We start from the raw sequence: 21,374 nt of genomic DNA on the forward strand, positions 1-21,374 counted from the left end.
ACCTCCCTCCGTAGTCCGTGTACATGCTAGTGTATGAGGAAAGTGGTGGAATAGGGAGAGATTAGAAGAATAAAGAATAAATATTAGGTTATTGTAGGGTATTTAAAAATCCGAAACGAAATGTTTGAAATAAATAACCGTTAAGTTCGCTTATTCGAGTTGTGAGAGTTTTTTATTATAGCAAAAAAGTTAAATGTGATTGTTTATAAAAGCTTTTTATTATAGTAAAACTTGAATTCTAAACTCGAATTAGTGAAGTAAGAGTAATTTTTCTATTGTGTGGGTTTTTAAAAGTGGGCCTTTTTCTCATTAACCCAATTATTATTAATTGTTTGTGTGTCTATTGACTATTTAAACTTGGCAAACCAGACCTCTAATTGAACTATCGAAGGCAATGCAATGTTTTGATTCAATTTTATCAACGATAAAAAAAAAAAAAATAGACGAAGTAAAAACATAATTTTATAGAATGATTTCATTAATTTCTTGTACAAGAAAAGAAAGCCATAAAAAACAAAGCCAACTTAAGAACCAAAACCTTGTCGCAGATAACCTTCATTAGACAAGTCTATAATTCTTCGATCATTTTTAAATATCGATCTTAAAAGTTAAATCTAATTTAAAATTAAATTCCTAAAATGTAAATAGCTACTTAAAAAGGGCCATTTAAGGCTTAACTGTTATGAGCATAAAATTTATTTCTACTCCAATGTGCGACTTCTCCACATTTAATTTTGTAGAGTTTTATACTGCTTTTTCTTTGGTTTAGCTGACAACTTTTTCTTTTATAGAGCTTTTAAGGTATATATATATATATATATATTTGAATTACGGTCAAAATTACCATAAAATTAAAAAGGAAATGTAAAATTGACATAATTAATATGACGGTTTAAGAGAGTATCATGGATCGTAATTTTTCATTTGCTCATTCTTTTATCTAATTTAATCCATTTTGGTACCAAAAAAGTGGGACATAGAAGGGTACTATCAAAAATTGTCTTGCTGATATGGTGCGCTTATAAGAGAATATATCTCCTTCATAATTCGAATCATCATATATGCATACTATCTAATCCTAAGCGCTAATATAATTTTGATGTGAGCTGACGTAGAAAACATACCAGATTTTTTTTTTTCAGGTGCGATTATTCCCCTTTTGCTAAGCAAAAGTCGAAAAATGAGATGCAAACAGAAAGTCAAGACCCCTATTATCATAGATTGTTTGAGTGTCTATATATACACACACATACACACTTAGTGGCACATATGTGTGCCCTTAATTCGAGACAAAATTCACAGAACATGAAAAACATAATGTTGCAAAGAATTGCACTTAAATACATCAAATTGTGACACCTAGAGAAATCAGTGGAGAGCCCTCTAACGCTCAATTTGTATAGTAACATGACTGATGTTATACTCCCTTCTGATATAATCTATAACATTGTCCAGCACCACGTCTGCATTAGCTTCTGGTCTGATCTTGACATGGCAAGCAAGAAGGATCTTCCCCACTGTTATGGCCCATATATGCAGCTCATGAATGGCCACAACTTCTTCCATCTCTATCAGCCCTTGTTCGAGTTTCGTGGCGTCGATTTCTCTAGGCGTGCTCTCCATCAGGACTTCAAGTATGCTCCTCAGCATCTTGATTGTTGTCCCCAAAACAAGGACTGAAAATACTAGTGTGCAGATCAAATCGACTATCTTCCATTGCGGCTTGTACCATATGATTCCCCCACCAATCATTACCCCAATGCTCTGGATTGAATCCCCTATCACATGGAGATAAGCTCCTTGGACGTTTATGTTCCTTCGCTTCGGTTTATCCAACAATGGCTCAACATGATCTTCTTCGCAATCATGATGGTGCGAATGATCTTCATGAGCATGATCAGGCTGATCATCCTTTGCGTGTTCCTCCTGATGAGGATGATGAGAAGAAACTGTGAGTCCATGACTATGGCCGACACCATGGTCATGTTCGCCATGTCCATGGCCATGATCATGGCCTAGCAATAGCACCATAATGACATTAACAACTAGTCCAAATGCCGCAACGATGAACATTAGAAAGCCATTCACTTCAGACGTCTCATGAATGAGTCTGACAATGGCTTCATAAACCAATATCCCAGCAAGCAACCATATGAGCTGGATGGAGATGAGCGTGCCGAGAATTTCCACCCTGAAAAACCCGTATGACTGGCGAGGAGTGGCGTCCCAGCCAGCGGCCCACAAGGAAAACAATGAGATTGCAAAGGCTGCAACATCCGACAGCAAATGAGCTGCATCTGTTAAGATAGCTAAACTGTTGGCTTTGATCCCACCAACTACTTCAACACTCATGAACACAAGGCAAAGTGAGACCGCGATTAGCAGCTTCCGCATCGAAGCTGACCGTTCTTTTGCATCCTTGGAGTAGGATCCCACATCAGACAGTCCACACGGCGCTTCTCCGCAAATTTTAATAGCCCCTCCACTGGTTCCCTCTCCATACGAAACATCCGCTCTGATCTCAATAATGTGCCCGTGTGAAGAATTTTTCACTTCCATCTGAAAGATTTTCATACATAACAACACATGGAACAGAAGTGAATGCATAAGGCTAGGAGTGTGGAAAACAGCAACATGGTTGGACACTTCAAGCTCAAATAGATGAATGATTTTGATTAAATTCTTGATATATAATTCTGCATCAGTCCAAGTCTTTAAAATGATGTAAACAACTATACTCTCTGATCAAATATTGAAAAATTAGAGCAAAAAAAGAAGGAAAAAAATCCAATACCAATTCCTGCTCAAATCAGTCAACATGGGGAATCATGTTAATTAACAGAATACCAACACAGTGCTCTAACAATTGGAATTAGTTCATTCAGTAGTTCCATTCTTTTTTTTTTTTTTTAATTGTAATCTAACGCAGGGAAACTTGAGAATATTAAAAAGAAAAAAAAATAAGGAGATTTAATATTGGCCAAAATTTAGGAAAATTATGAGTTTGGCTAAAGATCATCATTATCAGGGGGTAAGATTATGACTATGAGTTAAAACTCTACGATTCAATGCCTAATTAAAGCTACTCCATTGACAATAATCAAGCAGAACTGGGAAATTTCAGAGGATATGAGAGATTACAAATTGAGTTAACTACTAGAAAACAAACCCCAAAAAAGAAAAAAGGTTAACAAATATAAACGTAAATCTAATTTTCCAGCAATAGACTTGAAAATTGAAACAGTACATAGCCCTGTTTTGACTTTTGAGTGAATAATATGGGAATATTCCCAAACCCCAAGTCTATTATCAATTAAAGGAACGGACATATTTTTATCTAAAACCTAAATCCATAGCAAAGTACTCAATTTATAAATCAAAAACAGAAAATTGTTCAACAATAATTACATTGAACACGATTGCAAGGGAATTAAAAAAAAATAAAAAAAAGCATCTGTTTAAATGTGTTGTCCTACCAATAAATATTCGTGGTCTGCTTAATACCGAGGCGTACGCTTGAATCGTATATACTGATATCTCTATTTTCTTTCACAGTAATTTTGCTAGTTTTTGTTGCTTTGAAGAGATTAATAAGCAATTTGACACTCCTAAAATTCCTTATAAATAGTCTCACCAGAACTTCACAGCTCTGACCCAACTCCAAAAACTTGGTCAAACCTTGCACCGCAGTAGTTGAAGTAAAGCTTTCAATGCATTATCAAATCTAGACGTGTAAGGGGAAATAACCCAACAAATCAAGAGAGAGAAATAATTGAAAACGAACGGGCCAAAAAAAATAAATAATAATCCAAGTGAATGTAACAAACATGCATGGACAATTCAATCGTGGGAAAACATTAAAAAAAAAAAAAAAAAAAACTTTTTATGGGCATAACGTTTTATTTTATTATTATTTTTAGCTTAGTTAGTGTCCTATGCTAGGTCTTATTTATTGTTAGTATATTGCAAGTTAAAAGACTAAACCACCCCTGCGCCAGATAATAAATCGAGGGCAAAATGGTCATTTCACTGTAGAAGGAACAATGAATTGTGTCTGTGTGAACAGTAAACCCCAACTCTCCTTTAATATATTTATAATATGTAGTTAAAAGTGACGCATTCGCCAACTGTGCATGAATATGTTATTACATTGCAACATTTGAGGACCTTGTCTCTTCTCATATGTTCAAACCTACTCTATTTGATTCTCCGTTGAAAAAGAAAACATGAATGCTTCATGTTGTTTGTATTAAAAATTAAAGATAAAATAAAAGGCGGAACTGATGAACATAAAAATTTAATGAGGTTCAACCAGTGTCACATCAAGGATTTGATTTCAGTAGGTTATTTTATACATTTGCCTCCTGAATTTGTATAGTTTTAACAATTTAAGACTTTTAATTTTGACTTATCTACTTAACTTATAAAATTATCATATTAATATAAAAAAATCACGTTCGACAAAAAAAGTCTAACATTCCTATTTAAATGTAACACAAATATTTCAATTTTTCAACTTTTAATCCCTTAAACCTAATAAAAAATATGAACAAATTTAGTAAAATGAGACACATTGACATTATAACAATTTTACAAGTTTGGGAGGTTTATTGTCAAATTAAAAGTTTGAGTACAATTTGCTAACCCACGATAAATTTAGGGGGCATCTGTGCTAAAAAAAACCCTATAAATATAAGGACAAAATTCATGAATTAAAATAAGATTATTCATACCCATAATCCCTAAAATTTGGGGTCTCTCCCACTTTGATCACTGAACATAGGCCTTGTTTGGTTTGCCGTTTGAATTGTAATTATTTGGCTTGAATTGTAAATATGAATTGTGATGATTTGAATTACGATTCAAGCTGGCATTTGGATATACAAATAAATTGTAATTTAAATTGAGAATAAAATCTGAATTTTGTTTGAGTATGGTGTTGAAAACTGTCATTAGAGTTTTGTAATAAATATTTTAAAACCTAATTGCAAAAGACATATTAAAATATACAATATGCACGAGGATTTGTTGCTCTCTTCATTATGAACATATAGGAAAAAGAATAATCTCAATTAGAATTGACCGAAAAAGTTATGACATTTTTAAACTTGAAGTTGAAGAGAGAGAAAAGAACAAAAAATATTTGTGTTTGAACTATTGTCAACAATCCAGATTGTGATTTTAGGGGGGTTTGAATTTGAAAATCAGCCTTTGAATCGTAGTTGATGATTTGAATGGTATATCTTTATTTGTAAAACAAACAATAATTTAAACTTTTAGACACACTTTAAATTGAATTGTTTGATTCAATAGCTAAACCAAACATAGGGAAAAGTTCCCGCCATATTTTATTATTGGGACTTTCTCTGGTAGTTCTTGCAAAAATAGACTACCAGTAGTCACTCACTTTTCAGCTATCATATATGTATCAGAATCTGTCTACTCTCTGCATACTTTTCAATCTAATGTTATTTTGATCAGATTCAACAGTCAAAAATTAGGACTACCGGTAAGACGAACTACCAGAGAACTCCCTTCATTATTCAACACTATACTTTTTAAACTACAGAAAATTCAAAGTTTGGGACAGTACAATGAGAATTTTTAAAGTTTAATAGACAAAGTGTTGGTGAACCTAAATTTCTGGGGGCAAACTAGAGGTGACTTTAGAGTTCAGGAGTATGATGTGAATAATTTAATATTCAATTATGATTTTACCTCCACGGATCCCCAAGTGAGTGCTCGTGCTATTTTTTTGTTTAGTTTTGACGAAAGATGGAGTAAACTGGGAGAAAATATTTTAAGTTATGAAGTAGTATGGTGAGAACTTTAAAATTCGTGGGAAAAAAATACAGGCGATTGCAAAGTTCACGACGCATGGGTGTGAATATGCCATTAAAATAATAAGAAAATAGGTTAAAGTACTTCTAATATGTCTTAGTAATATAAATTGATGTGCAATAAGGAATTTTATTTCTTAGTATTATGTCTCAATGATAGTTAAGGCAATAAATTTTGGAAAGCAAGTGCAAATAAATTTCAGAAAAAAAAAAATGGTGCAATTAAAGTTAAGAAGAAAACGGTTAATGATGAAAGTGAGAGGAAAGGGAATGAGAAAAAAGAAAACGAGTGGCAAGAGTAAATACGTAATGTTGACTACAATTTATATCTATTCTTGTTTTTTGACTGAATATTGAGGCTGAAATTGTATAAAGAAAAGGAAAGGAAGAAGAGAAGAAAACGTATCAACAATAGCAACAAACCATAAAAAAACTAAAGAAAAAAAAGGAAAAACTTAAAAACGGAAAGAAGGATATGTAGTTAATTGTACAATGCCTGATGAGTACAAGTCGAAAAGCCTTAGGAAATTATAAGAAAGGGAAAACAAACAAGTAAAAAAAAAAATTAGAGCAAGAAGAACAACTGAATGGAGATAAATGGTAAAAGGTTTTGAAAATGAGATTTTATGGTATGCCTAGCGTATTGGTAAGTCAATTTTTTTTAACTATTAATCTGCGTATTTTTTAACTTTTACGTAATTTTATGCGACTGATAAAAAATTTAAACTACCGATATATTAACGTACCGAAAATTTTTTTTTAAAAATATATGGTTTTTTTCAGTGGAAACACGTGCACCAATAGTCCTTACTGGAGCCATGACAACATAGGGTTTGAAACAATGGAATGTGTTGTTTCAGTTAAATGGTAAACCACAATGGAATGAGTTGTCTTCGTTACAAGATTTATAATGACTATTCCAGTCCAATGTTTTCCGAAGGAAATTATGCAACCTAATGTAACATTTAGTTTATGGATTCAGAATTATAATTCAGAATCATTTTCAATTTACGTGTATTTTTTATGAGAGAAAACACTATAGCGAGTCATGAATTATAACACGAATCCTCATACTAAATACTCAATAAATGATCATTTGTTTGATAGTAACCAAGTCTCGGATCCGATGAGAATCTTTATGCATAAAAGTTTTCAAAGAAAAGCAAACCATGGGAATCAAAATCCTCTCTCTCCTCCATTTTATGTCTTCTTAAAGTTTCTCATCCTCACACCTTTTTTGTGTGTGTTTAGAAGCCTTCACTTAAAATAAAAGTAGAGATTTAGAAATGCTACTTAAAGGATATCATCTTTTACATCAAATCTATGTACTCAAATTCGCTTTGAAAATATGTAATCCATTTAAACATTTTTATACTCCGATAGTAAATATTGTAGCCCACCTAGTCATATAAGAGACCCCAAAACTTTCCCTTGAGCTTTCCCATTAATGGTTTAGGCTCTCGAAACCATTGACCCACAAACTCATAGATTAATTAATCTTGATTTGCCAAAAGGCAAGTTCTATGAGTTGATTTCTTAACAAGATTTTAATAAATGAATCCGATTCCTTATACATCGACTAGACAATGAGAATTTCTGCATTGATTGCGAGAAAGATGCTATATGCCCATTATTGGGATTCTCCCAATTGCCCTTTACTTTTCTTATGGCAGAAGAACCAAACCCCAATTCCTTTTTTTTTTTTAATAGAAAGGAATTCATCAAAATCCCAATACTTGATTTTCTCTTGCAGATATTCTTACCAATAGTAAATTTAATCAAAATCACACAAATTTTAAAAAATATTAAAATAAATAATTTTTAATACAGATTTAACAGTTAAAAAATAAAAATCACTCGTAATTTATTTATTCCAGTCCTATTAAAAAAGCTCTCATTCTTATATATATACACTCCAAATGAATGTATCATTAGGGCACTTTCAAAGCTCTATGTCTAAAATACAAAACGCGATGATACCTCAAAATCAATATGCCTGCTGCATTTTATATATAAGAAATTTTTTTGGTAAATTTATATATTGGAAATTTAACGGTAGAAGTATCTTATTATAATGTCTTTTTTATAATTGAAACCTATTAAAACGTCTAAAAAAGCATTGATTGCGACCTAGGATATGTACGCAAGGGCTCAATACTACGAGAGGATTTTAATAGAGGATTTTAATTTAGACCGTACTGTAACACTTATTTTTACAAGTGCGATCGGTCTTAAATGATAGATGCTAAAATGAATGATGAAATCTCCAAACTATACTTTATATATATTAGAGTCTTTCTCTTGTAGGCTTTCTATTAACAGTATCAGTCTCTAATCATTAAATATGATTAAAATCACATTATAATAAAACTACAAGTAATTTATTTATTTTCTATCAGAGAACTCCCTATTATATATTTATTACAATTGGCTCATTAAATTAGATTAAAAAAATTAAAAAAGGAGCACATTGGCTACTTTCCAAGTGAGCGTATAAAGTCAAAAGATTTCCACGGGAACAAATATAAAATTTGTTATTTCTTAACAATCATGACGTATTTGTGGCTCCTTTTTTTTTCTTTTTCTTTTTCTCGTTTCTTTTTCCTTCCAATTTTGAGGCACTGGATTTTCACCAGCACTGGTAGTAAGGGAAACATTACAGAATCATAAATATTGGCCGTCAATCAACACGCCAAGTAATGCTATTTCTAAAAATGCCCTAAATGGTGTCATGATCCACCCTCACGTAACTTCTTTCCTAATAAATCCACCAAGCCTTCTGACCAGCTATTGATATATCTTTAATCTCTCTTTTCTCATTAATAATAACAAACTTATTGATATGATCGTGTGGAAGTTTAAATTGAAATTAGACGTGGAATTACCGCTAACAACCATGATATGTCAATCTGTTTTACTATTTGCCACCGCTAAAAACTAGTACTACTGCTAAATTCGTCCTCGATTCTTCTGATAAAAGATGGTTCGTGATCGGCTTTATTTAAATATTGTTAATTCTAATGATAGATACGGTTTTTGGCCGCATTCAAAGGCCATGCGTCTCAACTATTACGACTTTTGAAGCCTGGTGGCAACACTAAAAGTTGATCCCAACCATAAATATATAATTATAACGCCAAAAACCATAATAACTTGAAATTAAAAAAAAATGAGGAGAAAAATGGCAGATAGTTATGAGCTAGGGGAGAGAGAGTTCTGAGCATAGAGGAAGAAGAAGAAGAAGAAAAGGAAATAAGAAACTAATCTTCATATTATCTTTAATTTGTTCAGTTGAACATGCATGATAATATTTGATCTCATCAACTACTCTAAACTTCCATATTATCTACTACTTGATCCTCAGTTTTACAGATAATCAAACATCAAGTAAAAGAAGCTTTAATTCATTCTCACCTAAATCAATTAAACCGATCCTCATATATCAACTTTACAACCAACAGGAGATCCAAGCAAAGGAACTTGACCCACAACACCTTTCTTCAAACCAACCAAAACATCACACTTAACATAAATCCCATAATGTCCTGTTTTCACCACCCCAGTCTTCCACCTCAGCCTGCCAAGCAGCACCACCCTCAGCCCCACCACCCCATACGCCTCGTCCACCGCCAGCCCGTTAACCACCTCCACCGCCACCGGCACCGCCTGCCCCCCGCCTAGCACCGGTGACATTGCCACCGTGCTCCGCCGCCCGTGGACCAGCGGCGGCAGCATCACCTGCGGCGTTATCCCCTGGTTCCGGTACGCCACAAAGGCGGCCAGCCGGTCGTAGTAGATGGTGACCCGCCGGTTGGGGTTGCGCGTCACGATGGTGAACTGCATGGTGGCGCAGACTTGCGGTGGAAGCGACGACGAGACGTTGAAGTTGTAGATGGCGGCGCCCGCGACTGCGAAGCGCGGCTTGTGGGGGCGGTAGACGAGCCATAAGACGAGGACGGTGACGCCCGCGAGGAGGAGGAAGACGGTCAGGCACGTGCAGACGGCGCGGCGGGCGTAGCTGGCCGGCCCCTGTTGGTGGCTGCAGCGGAATTCTTTGTCGTTGTGGGTCATTTTGCCGAGGTGGTTGTGGGGTTCTTCTGATGGGGCGTCTTGTTGATCCTCTGCCTGGAAAGAAGATATATATATATATGTATGTATATGTGTATATGTGTGGAAAAGGAGGAAGGGAAAGGAAAGAAGAAGGAAAGTAGGAGGTGGGGGTGGTGGAAGTGGTAAGTGGAGGTGACGAGTGTTTATGGAAGGAAAAGGTTAAAAGAGGTAGAAGAAGAATCTTTGGCCGGGACAAATGGATTGAAAGAGGGGAGGAAAAAGAGGTGTGGTTGGCTTTGCTTTAATGCTAAAGTATTGTTCTCATCTTCTTTCTTTTCTGTTTTTGGTTTATCAATCTTCTTAACATAGTTCTTTTTAAAATAAAAAAAAAAAAATTACAAGCTTAAAACTCAAAATCTTACTCGAGATTGAAGATTTTGTTTTGTCCAAGTTTCTGACTGACTGCAAAGGTTAATAAGAAATTAAATGATGTGTGCATATTTTTGTGATATATATCCGTAAGCACTTAAAGAACTGTTTTACAAGTAGATAGTAATTATAGTCAGCTTTTTGGAATCATAAAATTGTTTGTTCTTATTAATGTTTTTAATTTATTTAAAAAAAAATAGTGGGGATTTGAACTAATTTAGACACATCAGAGTTTTATGGTTGGAAGTATTACATTTTCTCTACCACTAGTGGTAGTTGCCTTCTCTCATGTAATGTTTAGGAATCGATTTTTATTAATGTATGCTATGAGATTAAAAATCATAATTAGCTTCTCGAATATATTGAATTGTAATTTCGACGGAAGTATAAGTTAGATTTCTTTTTATTCCGTCTATGATCTTAATAAATTATTAAGTAGCCGTTTCGGCTGAAATCTGAAGACGTCGAAGAGACATTTTTTTTTTCTTTTTGGGAAAGAAAAAGAAGAAAAACTAAATTAATTATTTTCTCAACTTGTAACCGGGTAGCTGCACAAAAGCATAAAGGAAATACAATATTAGAGGAAATCTAAAAGTGACAGATTCGATTAATGTAGATGTTATATTTTGGACTGATAATGAAGCACTGGCTTTTCTAGCTACTGTACGAAAATCTACTTTCGATCGGTATTGTGAATTATATAATTGCTTTGGGGTTAAGCATTTCGGAATTTACTTTCAAAGTTCTCAAACCAATATTTTTTTTTTTTTTTTATCGGCACAAACCAATATTATTGGTCATATATGGAGCACCCCTTTTTCAAGTAGGAACGTTACTTTAAAAGATGCCCCTTTACGCCTTTTTCTTTGTTTTTCTTGAAACGACATAAGCTGAAGACTACGCTTCACTTATTGAACTCTATTTAGTCTGCAACTAGTGAGATATCCGTATTGTTGCACGGGTGTTTGTTTATGATAAAGATTAGATACTATAATATAATAATTAGTTACAAAGAAGCGATTACATTGTAAAATGAAAAAAAAAAAAAAAAAAAAAAAAAAAAAAAAAACAGCGTATGAAAATGATATTCAAAGGTTAAAACAAATGACGATAAAAGATAAAATTAATTTTACATATCGTAATTGTATTACATATGTATACATATATATATATATTCACTTAAAAATAAATAAACATAATAAATAATAATAATTAAGAAAAAAAAATGATTCTAAGTAACACACGTGATCTATTCAAAATAAGTAATATGTAAATTGTTTAAAAATAAATAAACATAATAAATAATAATAATTAAGAAAAAAAGAATGATTCCAAGTAACGCACGTGATCTATTCAAAATAAGTAATATGTAAATTGTTTAAAAATGAAAGAAACAAAAAGGTATAAAAGAAACGTGTCAAAGTACGATGACCCGAACTCTGTTTGGTCCGGCTCAAAGAGCTCGCGGTGCGATATATGGGGCAGAGCTTTAACAATGAAAATTTTTTGGGGGTCTATAGTGGTAGTGGAGTGATCAGGCCGATAGGCCTGTATGGACCTATTTTGTTTAATTTATTTGTTAATTCAATTTGACATGATTTTATTTTATTTTGTGTATTTTTTAATGTAATTTGATTATTTATAATATTTTTATCTAAGTTGTACCAGAAATTTTGCGCAAAATGGTGTTAAAACAGACAAAATCAATCTACAAATCCATTAAAAATTATTCATTAAATATAATAAATAATAATAATTTAAAATAATTCGGGATTTATCACAAGCCATTGGATCTAAAAATTCAGCGGCTGCGATTTGCGAGTGAACCGCACGCGCAAGGAGATGCGCGTCTAGAGTGGGGTAGGGGACAAAGTCGTCAACAACACTAGAGGTAGGGCCTGCCGCTTGATTCTTCCGACGAATTAAAGCATGACACGTGGTAAGGCTGTCAGCCACAACAGGAAATGCACGGGATCATCTGCTTCAATTTCACGAGAGCGCGCTCTTCTTCACTTTTAAAATTGCACCACGTGGCGACGTTATCTATCTGGCGATCTGTATTGTGCCACGTGGAGCGTATTTAAGAAGGTGCCCAATTGTGTTTTGACACGTGGATTTTACGGTAAATCTCGCCTTACACAATCCTTTTCACACCAGAGAAACAAAACAACGCGGTAATTGTAGGGCAACGAAAATGACTAAAAAGCCCAACAAAAAACAACTGAATAAATAAGAAACTGAAGACAAAACGGTAAACCGAGTGCCTCCTTTAATAGTATGTATAATTTGTCAATGAACTTTCAACTATTAATACAAGGTGGATTATAATTATAAATAAGAGAAAAGTCTATAACCTCATAATATGTGATCATTAAACTAATTAAACCTTAATAAGAAAATAATAAATTTTCAGCAAGCTATCCAGCCATGTCTCCCAACTAAAATGAACCGATTCCTTGGTACGGAAAGCCTAAAAAAATATCTGATCAAGTTCTAAATCACGTGAAAATTTATTACTCATCTCTTTCTCTATATTTATTATACTTGTTAATCAACAATGGCTTTTAACATGCACGTTTTAAATACGGTCATTAACTAGATGCGCCCGTTTTATGTTCTGTTTGGTAGGAGGATACTAGGGGAAAAAAAGAAAAAAAAAATCGAACAATGGGAAGCTGGTTTTTCTTTTATGAAAATGCGAGTTAAATTAAATTATCATTTTTGCAATTATTTGATACTATTTTAGTTTAAAAATGAGGACACAAAAAGCAATTTCTATTCACGTGTCGTTTAATAAACTTTCCATCTAAAAATCTCTTCCATTGGAGGGAGAAAAACTGATTTACGTATTTTTTTTTTCTCTTTTATATTCTTTTCCCTTCACATTTATACTCTCCCAAATAATTTACAGTTCTATTTGCTCTTTCAAAACTCCTCCATTCTTTTCTTTTTTCCCACTTTTCACCTCTGCCAAACATAGCATGAGAAAGGGTTCAAAGTTTCTTTGAACTTGCCGACAAGTAGATAAGTTCAGACTAATGGCTCTAATTCTAAATTTACTACACATAACCGACACAACAAGTGTCCGTCGTTTTGGCTTTTACATGTTTGTGATGCTTTGTGGGGTCATGTCTCGTCGGATCCCACGTGTCATGTGAAAGGTTTCCATGGCTAACAAAGCACACGTTGCACTTTGCATGCATTTGCTCGAGTCCTTTCCGCCTATAAAGAACGACTTTATTTTGCGCCTCCTTGATTTAGAATATGTCTCATTCTTAGCTTTCCATAATTTTAGGCCGATGATAGAATTTAAAGGAGGTTTTATATATAATTTCTATGTTTGATTAAGGGTCAACCTTGCTATAGTTTTTGGGGGGTATCAAGACTTTTTCATATAGATATATGTAGTGTGTTTGATAAAATTATAAAGTACTTTTATAATTTCTTAAATCTTTTATAAGCTAGATTTGTTAACTTTTAGTTTTGATATTTTGTATTTTGTTTGTTTAGGAGTGATGTGGAACTCAAATCTCAACTTTTAAATAATGAAAAACATCATTTGAGTTGATGAAATATTTCTCAGTTTTTACGTGGGATGATAGATAGTCTCTTTTAAGAAAACGATTTAGGTCGTTTCTTTTCTTTTAAGAATGAGATGGTTTGTAATTAGATTCAGATTAGCATTTCAATTTTAGGTATTCTAAATGATACCTCACTAATAATATTATACCGCGTCATTTAATAAATTAATTAAACAACAAAATATGGAAAAAAAAAAATTAAATAGCTTAGTATAATATAATAGTTTGACACTATTTGAAATATTAAAATTAAAGATTTGAGATATTAAAATTGAACATATGATTTAAATCATTATAAATTTTACCATTTAATAATTATTTTTTTATTTTTATTTTTATTTACAGGTATTTTAGATATTTTTAGGTTAAAATCCAGCATTCACCCATAAAAGGTACAGTTTTGTGTATTAAACACAACATAAGAGTACATATTTCACGAGTAGAAATGGTATATTCGAATAGACTCTTCAAATGGTATTATTATGATTCTATCCGATGTGGATCCAAAATATGAGGAAAATCTGACCTCATGACATGTGATCATTAGACTAAAAACCTTAATAAGAAAAGAATGCAGTTTCAGCAAGTTATGGAGCCGTGTCTCCTAATTCAATGACATGCTCCAAAATTTAATCAAAAGGCAGAAATATTTTGGTAACGTGACATATATACGTATACATACTATATACATACACACACGTCGCTGCCAAGCTAAAAGGCAAAGTAATGGAGCCACATTGTAACAACAGATTTTGATATGCTTCTTAAGATACCATTCAACTCTTGTATCCAATTTGAAGCTCACAAAACATATTTATCTTACAATCAAAGCAATAATCTACTAGCTACTTTGGGTTATCTGCGGTGCCACCAAAACGTATTAACATATGATTTTTACTCAAACAATTACCACCGAATAATTGCAGCACTACATTTTCAAGCCCAAAAAAAGAAATGCAAAAATGATCGAGTCATTTTGCCGCAGACACCCGAAGGAAATACACCTGCAACTGCAATCATCTTCAGCAGTAATTGAGTCACTCTACCGTCCTGCTATTAGTTACCAAAAGCTTTTAAAACACAAGCTGTTATGTCACAAAGCAAAGGGGAAGTAACGATTGTCACGAGCCATTGGCAATTGGAGGGTGTTCCGTTTCCGATTGGCGCACGAACTGTCCTCTTATTCGCGGCCTTTGTTCTGCGAGTCGTTTCCTGCTTTGGTAGCGAACCTGTGTGAAGAAAGAGCCAAACATATTTTAAGATTCAGAAAGACCCTTTTCATATGGTTTAGTGTATGATCATTTGGCACTTCCCACTAGCACAATAAAAAAGAAGTGTGACATCATTAACAGCTAAAAAATGATATTCGTCAAAGGATCAAACGCTATAAGAACAACCGTTATAAAGGCACAAATAGTAGTATTACTTAAAACACAGGAAGCATAATAACAACAACAGCAAATGACAATGATAATGATAATGATAATATGATGATAGTAGTGGTAGTGATACCTTTTTCTCATAGCAACGGTCTTTTCGTTTCATTCGGAACTTGGCTAGAGCTGCTTCCCTCTGGCTGATTCGGACAGAATCCATACTTCTAAACCTCTCCTGAACAAGATGACCATTGTCGTTCAGACTCTGTAGAGCAGAAATGGCCTTCTCATCTGCCTCAGCAGAAGTTGCACTTTCATCGCTTCTGCCATGTGCACAGCTATTAACATGATCCACAACACCATTGCTCTCATAAGCAGCTAGAGAGCTAGGTTTCAGATCCTCCTCAAGCTCCAAATTGCTCTGTGTTTCCTTGGTTTGGCCACCAATAGAATTATTACTAGTTTCTTCAGAGTAGTGAATATCAGAATGATCTGAGGCATTATTCACAGCAAAGGGGGACTTGTCTCCCTGGCTTTCGGAAACGGGACTCCACATAGGGGACGAACTTGATTGCACATAGAAAAAGGATGGGAAAAACTGACTATAACCAGAACATAGATTGTCAAGATTTAGACCTTTTACTGGAATCAGTCCGAGCTGAGGGCTTGGAAAAGATAGTCCAGTATGGCCAGATTTGCCTGCAACCAAATTATTGTCATGAGAGTTGCTCGTTGTAGAATCATGTTGTTGAGAAGCCACGGTGAAATTGTCAGAGGATTGATTGAACAATGATTCTTCGGATTTATTTGGACCATCCTCTGATTCAATACGTTTGCCAGGAAGTGCTGAGAAAAGGGATTGTAATGTAGTACTGTTATTGTACCTGCAAGATAGGAGTTTTGAATAGTCAACGTTTCTGCAATGGAACCACGGGCAACCATCGACCACTATTGCTATACCTTTTAAAAAAAAAAAAAACTTTTGTTCTTTTATGCAGGAAATCTGTTTAAATAGACTTGAACAAAACAGTGATTGTTAGCTTTTGAGATTCTCCCATGGAAAATGATGAATAATAAGCATTTGCCTAAAGATTATGATGGATTGAAAAGGTAAACAATAATTTATGTGAGGCGACAGAGAGCTCACCATGAAAATGCAGAGGCATTAGAATGGTTCAGTTTAGGCCTTTCATCACTACCTTGGCTCTTTGAGCCCTTTGGACAAATTCCTCTCAGAGATAGTTCCAATTGCGGAGCATGAGCATAGTTGCTAAAGCCATCAACATCAACAATGGAGGGACCACTAGTACACCGGGGACGAACATCAAACGTACCAATCAAGTCAATAGCTCCAGTAGATGGATTAACCAGCTCATCACAGCAGCTCTGACTCTCAGCAGTAATGTTGGCATTACTAGCTTCAAAACTTTCTGGTTGGACACTTTCATCTCGCAGTCTCTCAATACGAATGTGGTCTTCTTTTAAGCTCAAAACAGTGGACTCAAAAGCTCTATTGAAGGATACAACCTCTGGTTTAAATAGGTTTGAATTTCCTAGAACAAAATACCTAATTAGATTCTGAGAGAAGAAAATTCCAAATAAAATTAGAGAGGGAAATAAGAACATATGGCATACCTCCTGTCTCACTGGCATCTATAACCAATTCTTCACTCAATTTAGCACATTTTTCATGCCTCTCCACGTTGTTTTTACTCAAATTAGAAGCACTCCCACACTTTATCTGTGAAATGTCCTGCATATTTTGGACTTGCTCACTCTCAGCTTCCAAGTAAGGCGTTGTACAAGAGCTCTGCACAACAGGCGGCAAAACATGCGGTCTCAGTGTATAACTTCATGAAGCCAACCCAATCTAGGACAGGAAAATCTCACTTTGCATCTCATTTATGGATTTTCGATACTTAAGTTCAAACAATTTATTTCTTTTCTAGCAATTTATATCATATTTAGAAGGGAAAACCAGCTCATACTAAATACCGTCAGTATTTTTCTTTGTTGTTGTTGGTAATGATGTTTTTTGGTATACAACTACTCTATAATTCCTTGGTGGTACCACATTGCAACTTACTAAGATCTGATAACGTGACATATGTAAGGGGAAACTGAACACCCCCAACATTTACTCAGAAAAGGAGATCTACACATCTAGCACAACAATTGTGTTTAAGTGATTTTAACAAAGACCAAGCTTTTCACCTTTTGAAGGGACAACAAGATCACAGACATCTGAATATACTTACTTGGGCAACACTCCCTTTCTCACTGCATTCCTTAGTGTTCTGGGAAGAAGCCTCGTAATCACACGAAGGATTGCTTGCCGCAATCTTTTCATAAGCAGGCTCCGCTTTCTGCGGCGGAGCAGTTGAGTGCACCTGTCTGTGAAGCAACTGATAAAACAAGATCCCATGGAAGGAAAAATATATCATTTTGTGGACAAAGAAAAAAAAAAGAACTGATAATAGAACAAATCCAATAATTATAAAGGAAAAGCCAAAAGAACAAAAAAACACAAAACGAAACAAAAGAACATACATTGTGCTTTCTCCATGCGTGCTGCCAAAGGTTCCTTAGCTCATTTGTCCTAAGAGGCTTGATCAGATAGTCAGCTGCTCCTTGTAACATGCATTTGAAAACCATGCTAATTGAATCTTGAGAGGACATCACTGTCAAAGAACGAAACCTTTCATGTTTAGCTTCGTATCCAATTTTAAATATCACAACGGCAAGAAAGAAGATGAAGTTAGTGAGATCACGTACTTATGACGGGTATGTTTTTGCAAACTTCATGTTCCATTACTAAAGAAAGAAGCGCAAATCCGGATATTAGTGGCAACTCCACTTCAGTCAGAATAAGGTCTATGTTTCGAGCCTTCTCCTTTAAAGTCTCCCATGCTTTTAATCCATCAGATACTGCAGAAACTGGTTGAGCAAACAAAGTATTAACTTTTAATTTTGAAACCGTCATTTGTCAAGAGAAAGGCAATGATCTTCATCAAGTAGAAAATCTTCCATATGGATCAACAGAGTAGTAAGTGCAATTATTTTTTCTGGAAAATTTATGTAGTATGCCACCAAAATCCAACAACTCTACATTTGTGTCATCTAATCCCTCGCCATCTTTGTTGATTTTATAAAATGATCAACTTTACGAAGATCTCATTGTAATTTATAAAATGATCAATCTTTACTTCCTCTCTACCATGGACGCCTATACTATACTCTACCAGAAACCGGAGATGTTCGGTCATCTTTGTCGAGAAGAAAATATAATACATCTAATATTTTCCATCCACTTGATTTAGGAAGAAGGTGCTTTAGCTATCCACATTAAACAAAACCAGTATAAACAATTATAGTAAAGTAAAAGCTAAAAAGGGGAGTAAAAAACATTTCACGTTAAAATCTATAGAAATAAAAATTCCCAAAAAAAGAAAAAGAAGCAGAACCTTCCAAAACCATTCATATTATAGAAAACTCTGCCGCCCCAGAAACACAAATATCAAAAGAACGGAGCATAATTCTGCAAAATACAACATTTCCACTAACAGAAGAACCACAGTTTACAAAATCCAACCAAACGACAAAGAAACTGAAGCCCTAATATGTATTAAAAAAAATTAAAAAGCGAAAAACGACGACAATAAAAAATAATAATGGAATATTGACCTGTGTAACCGCATTTCCGAAGAAGGGCAGAGACAATCTGACGCGTGGAATCGTCGTCTTCAACCAACAAAACCCTAAGCAGCATCCTTGGAAGATACTCCTCTGATCCAACAACATTTTCTCTCTCTTCTTCGTTTCTCTTCCTATCAATAATACGCCGTCGTTTCTCTCCTTTCCCCACCTCCATAACCTCTTCCTCAGAGCTTCTTCTACTCATCACCACCGCTTCTTCACCTATTCTCAAACACCTTTAAACAAAAAAAAAAAAAAAAAAAAAAAAAAAAAAAAAAAAAAAAGACAGTAAACAAAGAAAGGTTCGGAAAACGTGAATGAAATTCAGAAAGGAAAAAACAAAATACGAAAAAATACCTCATCGAGTTTTACCTAATCCGGAAAGAAAAATCTGAAATCCAAATCTTCTCTTTTCTCTTTCTCTGTCTGTAAATTTGCTTGTAGAAAACAGAAGAGGCAGAGTTTAAAATTTTTTTTCTTTTTCTTTTTTTCTTTTTATGGAGAGTTTGGAAAATATCTGGGTTGCTTCATGGTTGGCTCGATCAAAAGGTGGGCCGTGATTGGGCGATGGTTTAGCCGGAACACGTGGCGAGACGTGAGCCATTGTCGTCAGATCTTTTTTTATATTCTTGAGCACATGGGTGTGGTGGTGATCGTCCAAGGTGGTTCTGGGACCCACTTAATTTAAGGATATTTTTGCGGAGAATTGCTGCCACGTCCGCATTGTGACAGCACGCGATGGTTTCACGTGGTTGGGAGCATCACACGTGGGCACCCGTGTGAAGTTATCTCTCTCCTCTCTCCTCTCTCCTCTCTCTCTCTCTTTTTCTCTCTTCTCTCCTTTTTTTTTTTTTCTTCTTTTACGTGGTGCTAAACCCCGTCGACTTTCTTTTTAATTATTGTTATTCGTTTTTGGAAAACTTTTTTGTCCCTCCGACCTTGCTCGGCCACAAATTTTTCTAATAAAATATCTAAGATCTAAGATTTTAAAGAAAAATTAAGAAGAATACTTTCAAAAAGAAAAAAAAATAGACAAATATTTTTAAAGTGCATGAGCTTAATTTTTTATTTCCCACTCTTAATTACTTTTTTAGTTAAATAATTATAGAATAATTTTATTTGTCTTGATAGATATTTATCTCTATCAAACATAAAAATAGACCCCACAAGTCTCACTATATGAGGCTCGTCTCTTTATATTTATAGTAATAAATTTTCATCGTGACAAGATTTAAATCAATCCACCCAATTAAAATTTGAGTGGATTGATCAGATTAAACATAATAAATAATAAAAAAAATAAACGTAATCATTAAAATCAAAACTAAGAAATATATGAAAAAAATTAATTTTCATCATAATATTAGTTTTATTAAGTTTCAAAATTGTCTTATAAATTATAAACCAATATAAAAATAAAAATACATACAAAACACGTTCAAATGTATTAGTTGTAAATCAATAAATAAATAATAATTAAAATTCATACAACATAAAATATTATAAATTATCAAATAATTAATGTAAAATATAAGACAATACTATATATTATAAAGCAAGAAAATATTTATTTATATATAATAAATAAATTCGATGGATTCAAATTAAGTTGAATTAAAAAAAATTCAACCCAAACTCACCTCAATTAATAGTTGAGGATGGCGCAAAGAAGTGAGAGAGGAAAAGAGAGCGGAGAAATCCCAAGAGAGGAAAAGTTGTGAGAGAAAAGTTGAGGCTATTAACTATTTATTCCACTAATAAAATGAGTAAACTGCTAATATTTCATAGATCGATACAAATAGACCTTAGATTATAGAGAATATGGGGTAAATTCAAATACGGGCTCAATTGTATTGAGCTAAAAAAATTCTAATTATTTTCCATAATGAGAAATTAGGATGAATATATTTTAATCTTTAAATTTATAACATTTTCTAAGATGAATAATTGGAAGTTAGAATGTTGATATTTGCACTTAAGTGTGTGTGTTTCTTTTTTGTTTTTGGTTAATCATTAAAAAAGATTAAAGGTCTTTTCAGTTCCTAGCCTAACGGCCATTAAATAATCTATGGGGTCGCATGTAGTAGAGAAAGTAACCCAACCCATATTATTGTCAAGAGAAATTATAGTGAATATTGAGTCAACTGTTTAGAAGAAATCCTTGTTTTTTTTGGACTAAAACTTTAAAAAAAAAAAATTTAAGCTCAAGTTACAATTTTATTCAAGTGCACGTTTTTTTATAAAATTTAAGTTTAAACTTGAGTTTGAACTCGAATTTTAACTTGAATTTGGGACTAAAATCTGAGTTCAAGTTCCTCATTCAACTCAAGTTTTTAAACTCAAACTCAAGTTAATAGCGTTTTTAAGAATTAAAAAAAATACTATAATTCATAAACTCAAAT

General features: G+C 33.7%; 3 protein-coding genes across 4 annotated transcripts; all 3 read right to left on the bottom strand.

The window, feature by feature from the left end:
• Window positions 1-1,211: 1,211 nt before the first annotated feature.
• LOC21402559 (metal tolerance protein 1) lies at window positions 1,212-2,559 on the bottom strand. The gene has a single exon (XM_010108840.2). It carries the CDS (start codon window positions 2,557-2,559, stop codon window positions 1,384-1,386), a length of 1,176 nt encoding a protein of 391 aa, XP_010107142.1. The 3' UTR covers window positions 1,212-1,383.
• Window positions 2,560-9,105: 6,546 nt separating this feature from the next.
• LOC21402560 (NDR1/HIN1-like protein 12) lies at window positions 9,106-10,026 on the bottom strand. Its single transcript, XM_010108841.2, has one exon. The coding sequence runs from the start codon at window positions 9,909-9,911 to the stop codon at window positions 9,276-9,278; it is 636 nt and encodes a 211-aa protein (XP_010107143.1). The 5' UTR covers window positions 9,912-10,026; the 3' UTR covers window positions 9,106-9,275.
• Window positions 10,027-14,500: 4,474 nt separating this feature from the next.
• On the bottom strand, window positions 14,501-19,463 carry LOC21402561 (two-component response regulator-like PRR95). Of its 2 annotated transcripts, none has more exons than XM_024172693.1 (9): window positions 19,345-19,463; window positions 18,961-19,208; window positions 18,052-18,213; window positions 17,827-17,957; window positions 17,535-17,681; window positions 16,912-17,086; window positions 16,424-16,829; window positions 15,413-16,160; window positions 14,501-15,129 (listed from the first exon to the last, which is right to left on the bottom strand). In XM_024172693.1, the coding sequence occupies exons 2-9, from the start codon at window positions 19,175-19,177 to the stop codon at window positions 15,022-15,024; spliced, it is 2,094 nt and encodes a 697-aa protein (XP_024028461.1). In that variant the 5' UTR covers window positions 19,178-19,208; window positions 19,345-19,463; the 3' UTR covers window positions 14,501-15,021. The 2 variants fall into 2 exon arrangements, with proteins under 2 accessions (XP_024028461.1, XP_010107144.1); XM_010108842.2 differs by having other exon boundaries at window positions 19,330-19,463.
• Between the last annotated feature and the right edge of the window lie 1,911 nt (window positions 19,464-21,374).

The sequence above is a fragment of the Morus notabilis genome, unplaced genomic scaffold, assembly GCF_000414095.1.
Source record: "Morus notabilis unplaced genomic scaffold, ASM41409v2 Scaffold1303, whole genome shotgun sequence".
Taxonomy (NCBI): domain Eukaryota; kingdom Viridiplantae; phylum Streptophyta; class Magnoliopsida; order Rosales; family Moraceae; genus Morus; species Morus notabilis.

Bases quoted from the DNA above. Each gene is read 5' to 3' on its own strand.
- LOC21402561 (XM_010108842.2), bottom strand. The intron at 17,682-17,826 runs GTATGTTCTTTT...TTGTTTTATCAG, and splicing joins ACGCATGGAGAAAGCACAAT to TTGCTTCACAGACAGGTGCA. The intron at 17,087-17,534 runs GTAAGTATATTC...CCTGTTGTGCAG, and splicing joins AGAAAGGGAGTGTTGCCCAA to AGCTCTTGTACAACGCCTTA.
- LOC21402560 (XM_010108841.2), bottom strand. From the start codon at position 9,911: ATGACCCACAACGACAAAGAATTCCGCTGCAGCCACCAACAGGGGCCG.
- LOC21402559 (XM_010108840.2), bottom strand. From the start codon at position 2,559: ATGGAAGTGAAAAATTCTTCACACGGGCACATTATTGAGATCAGAGCG.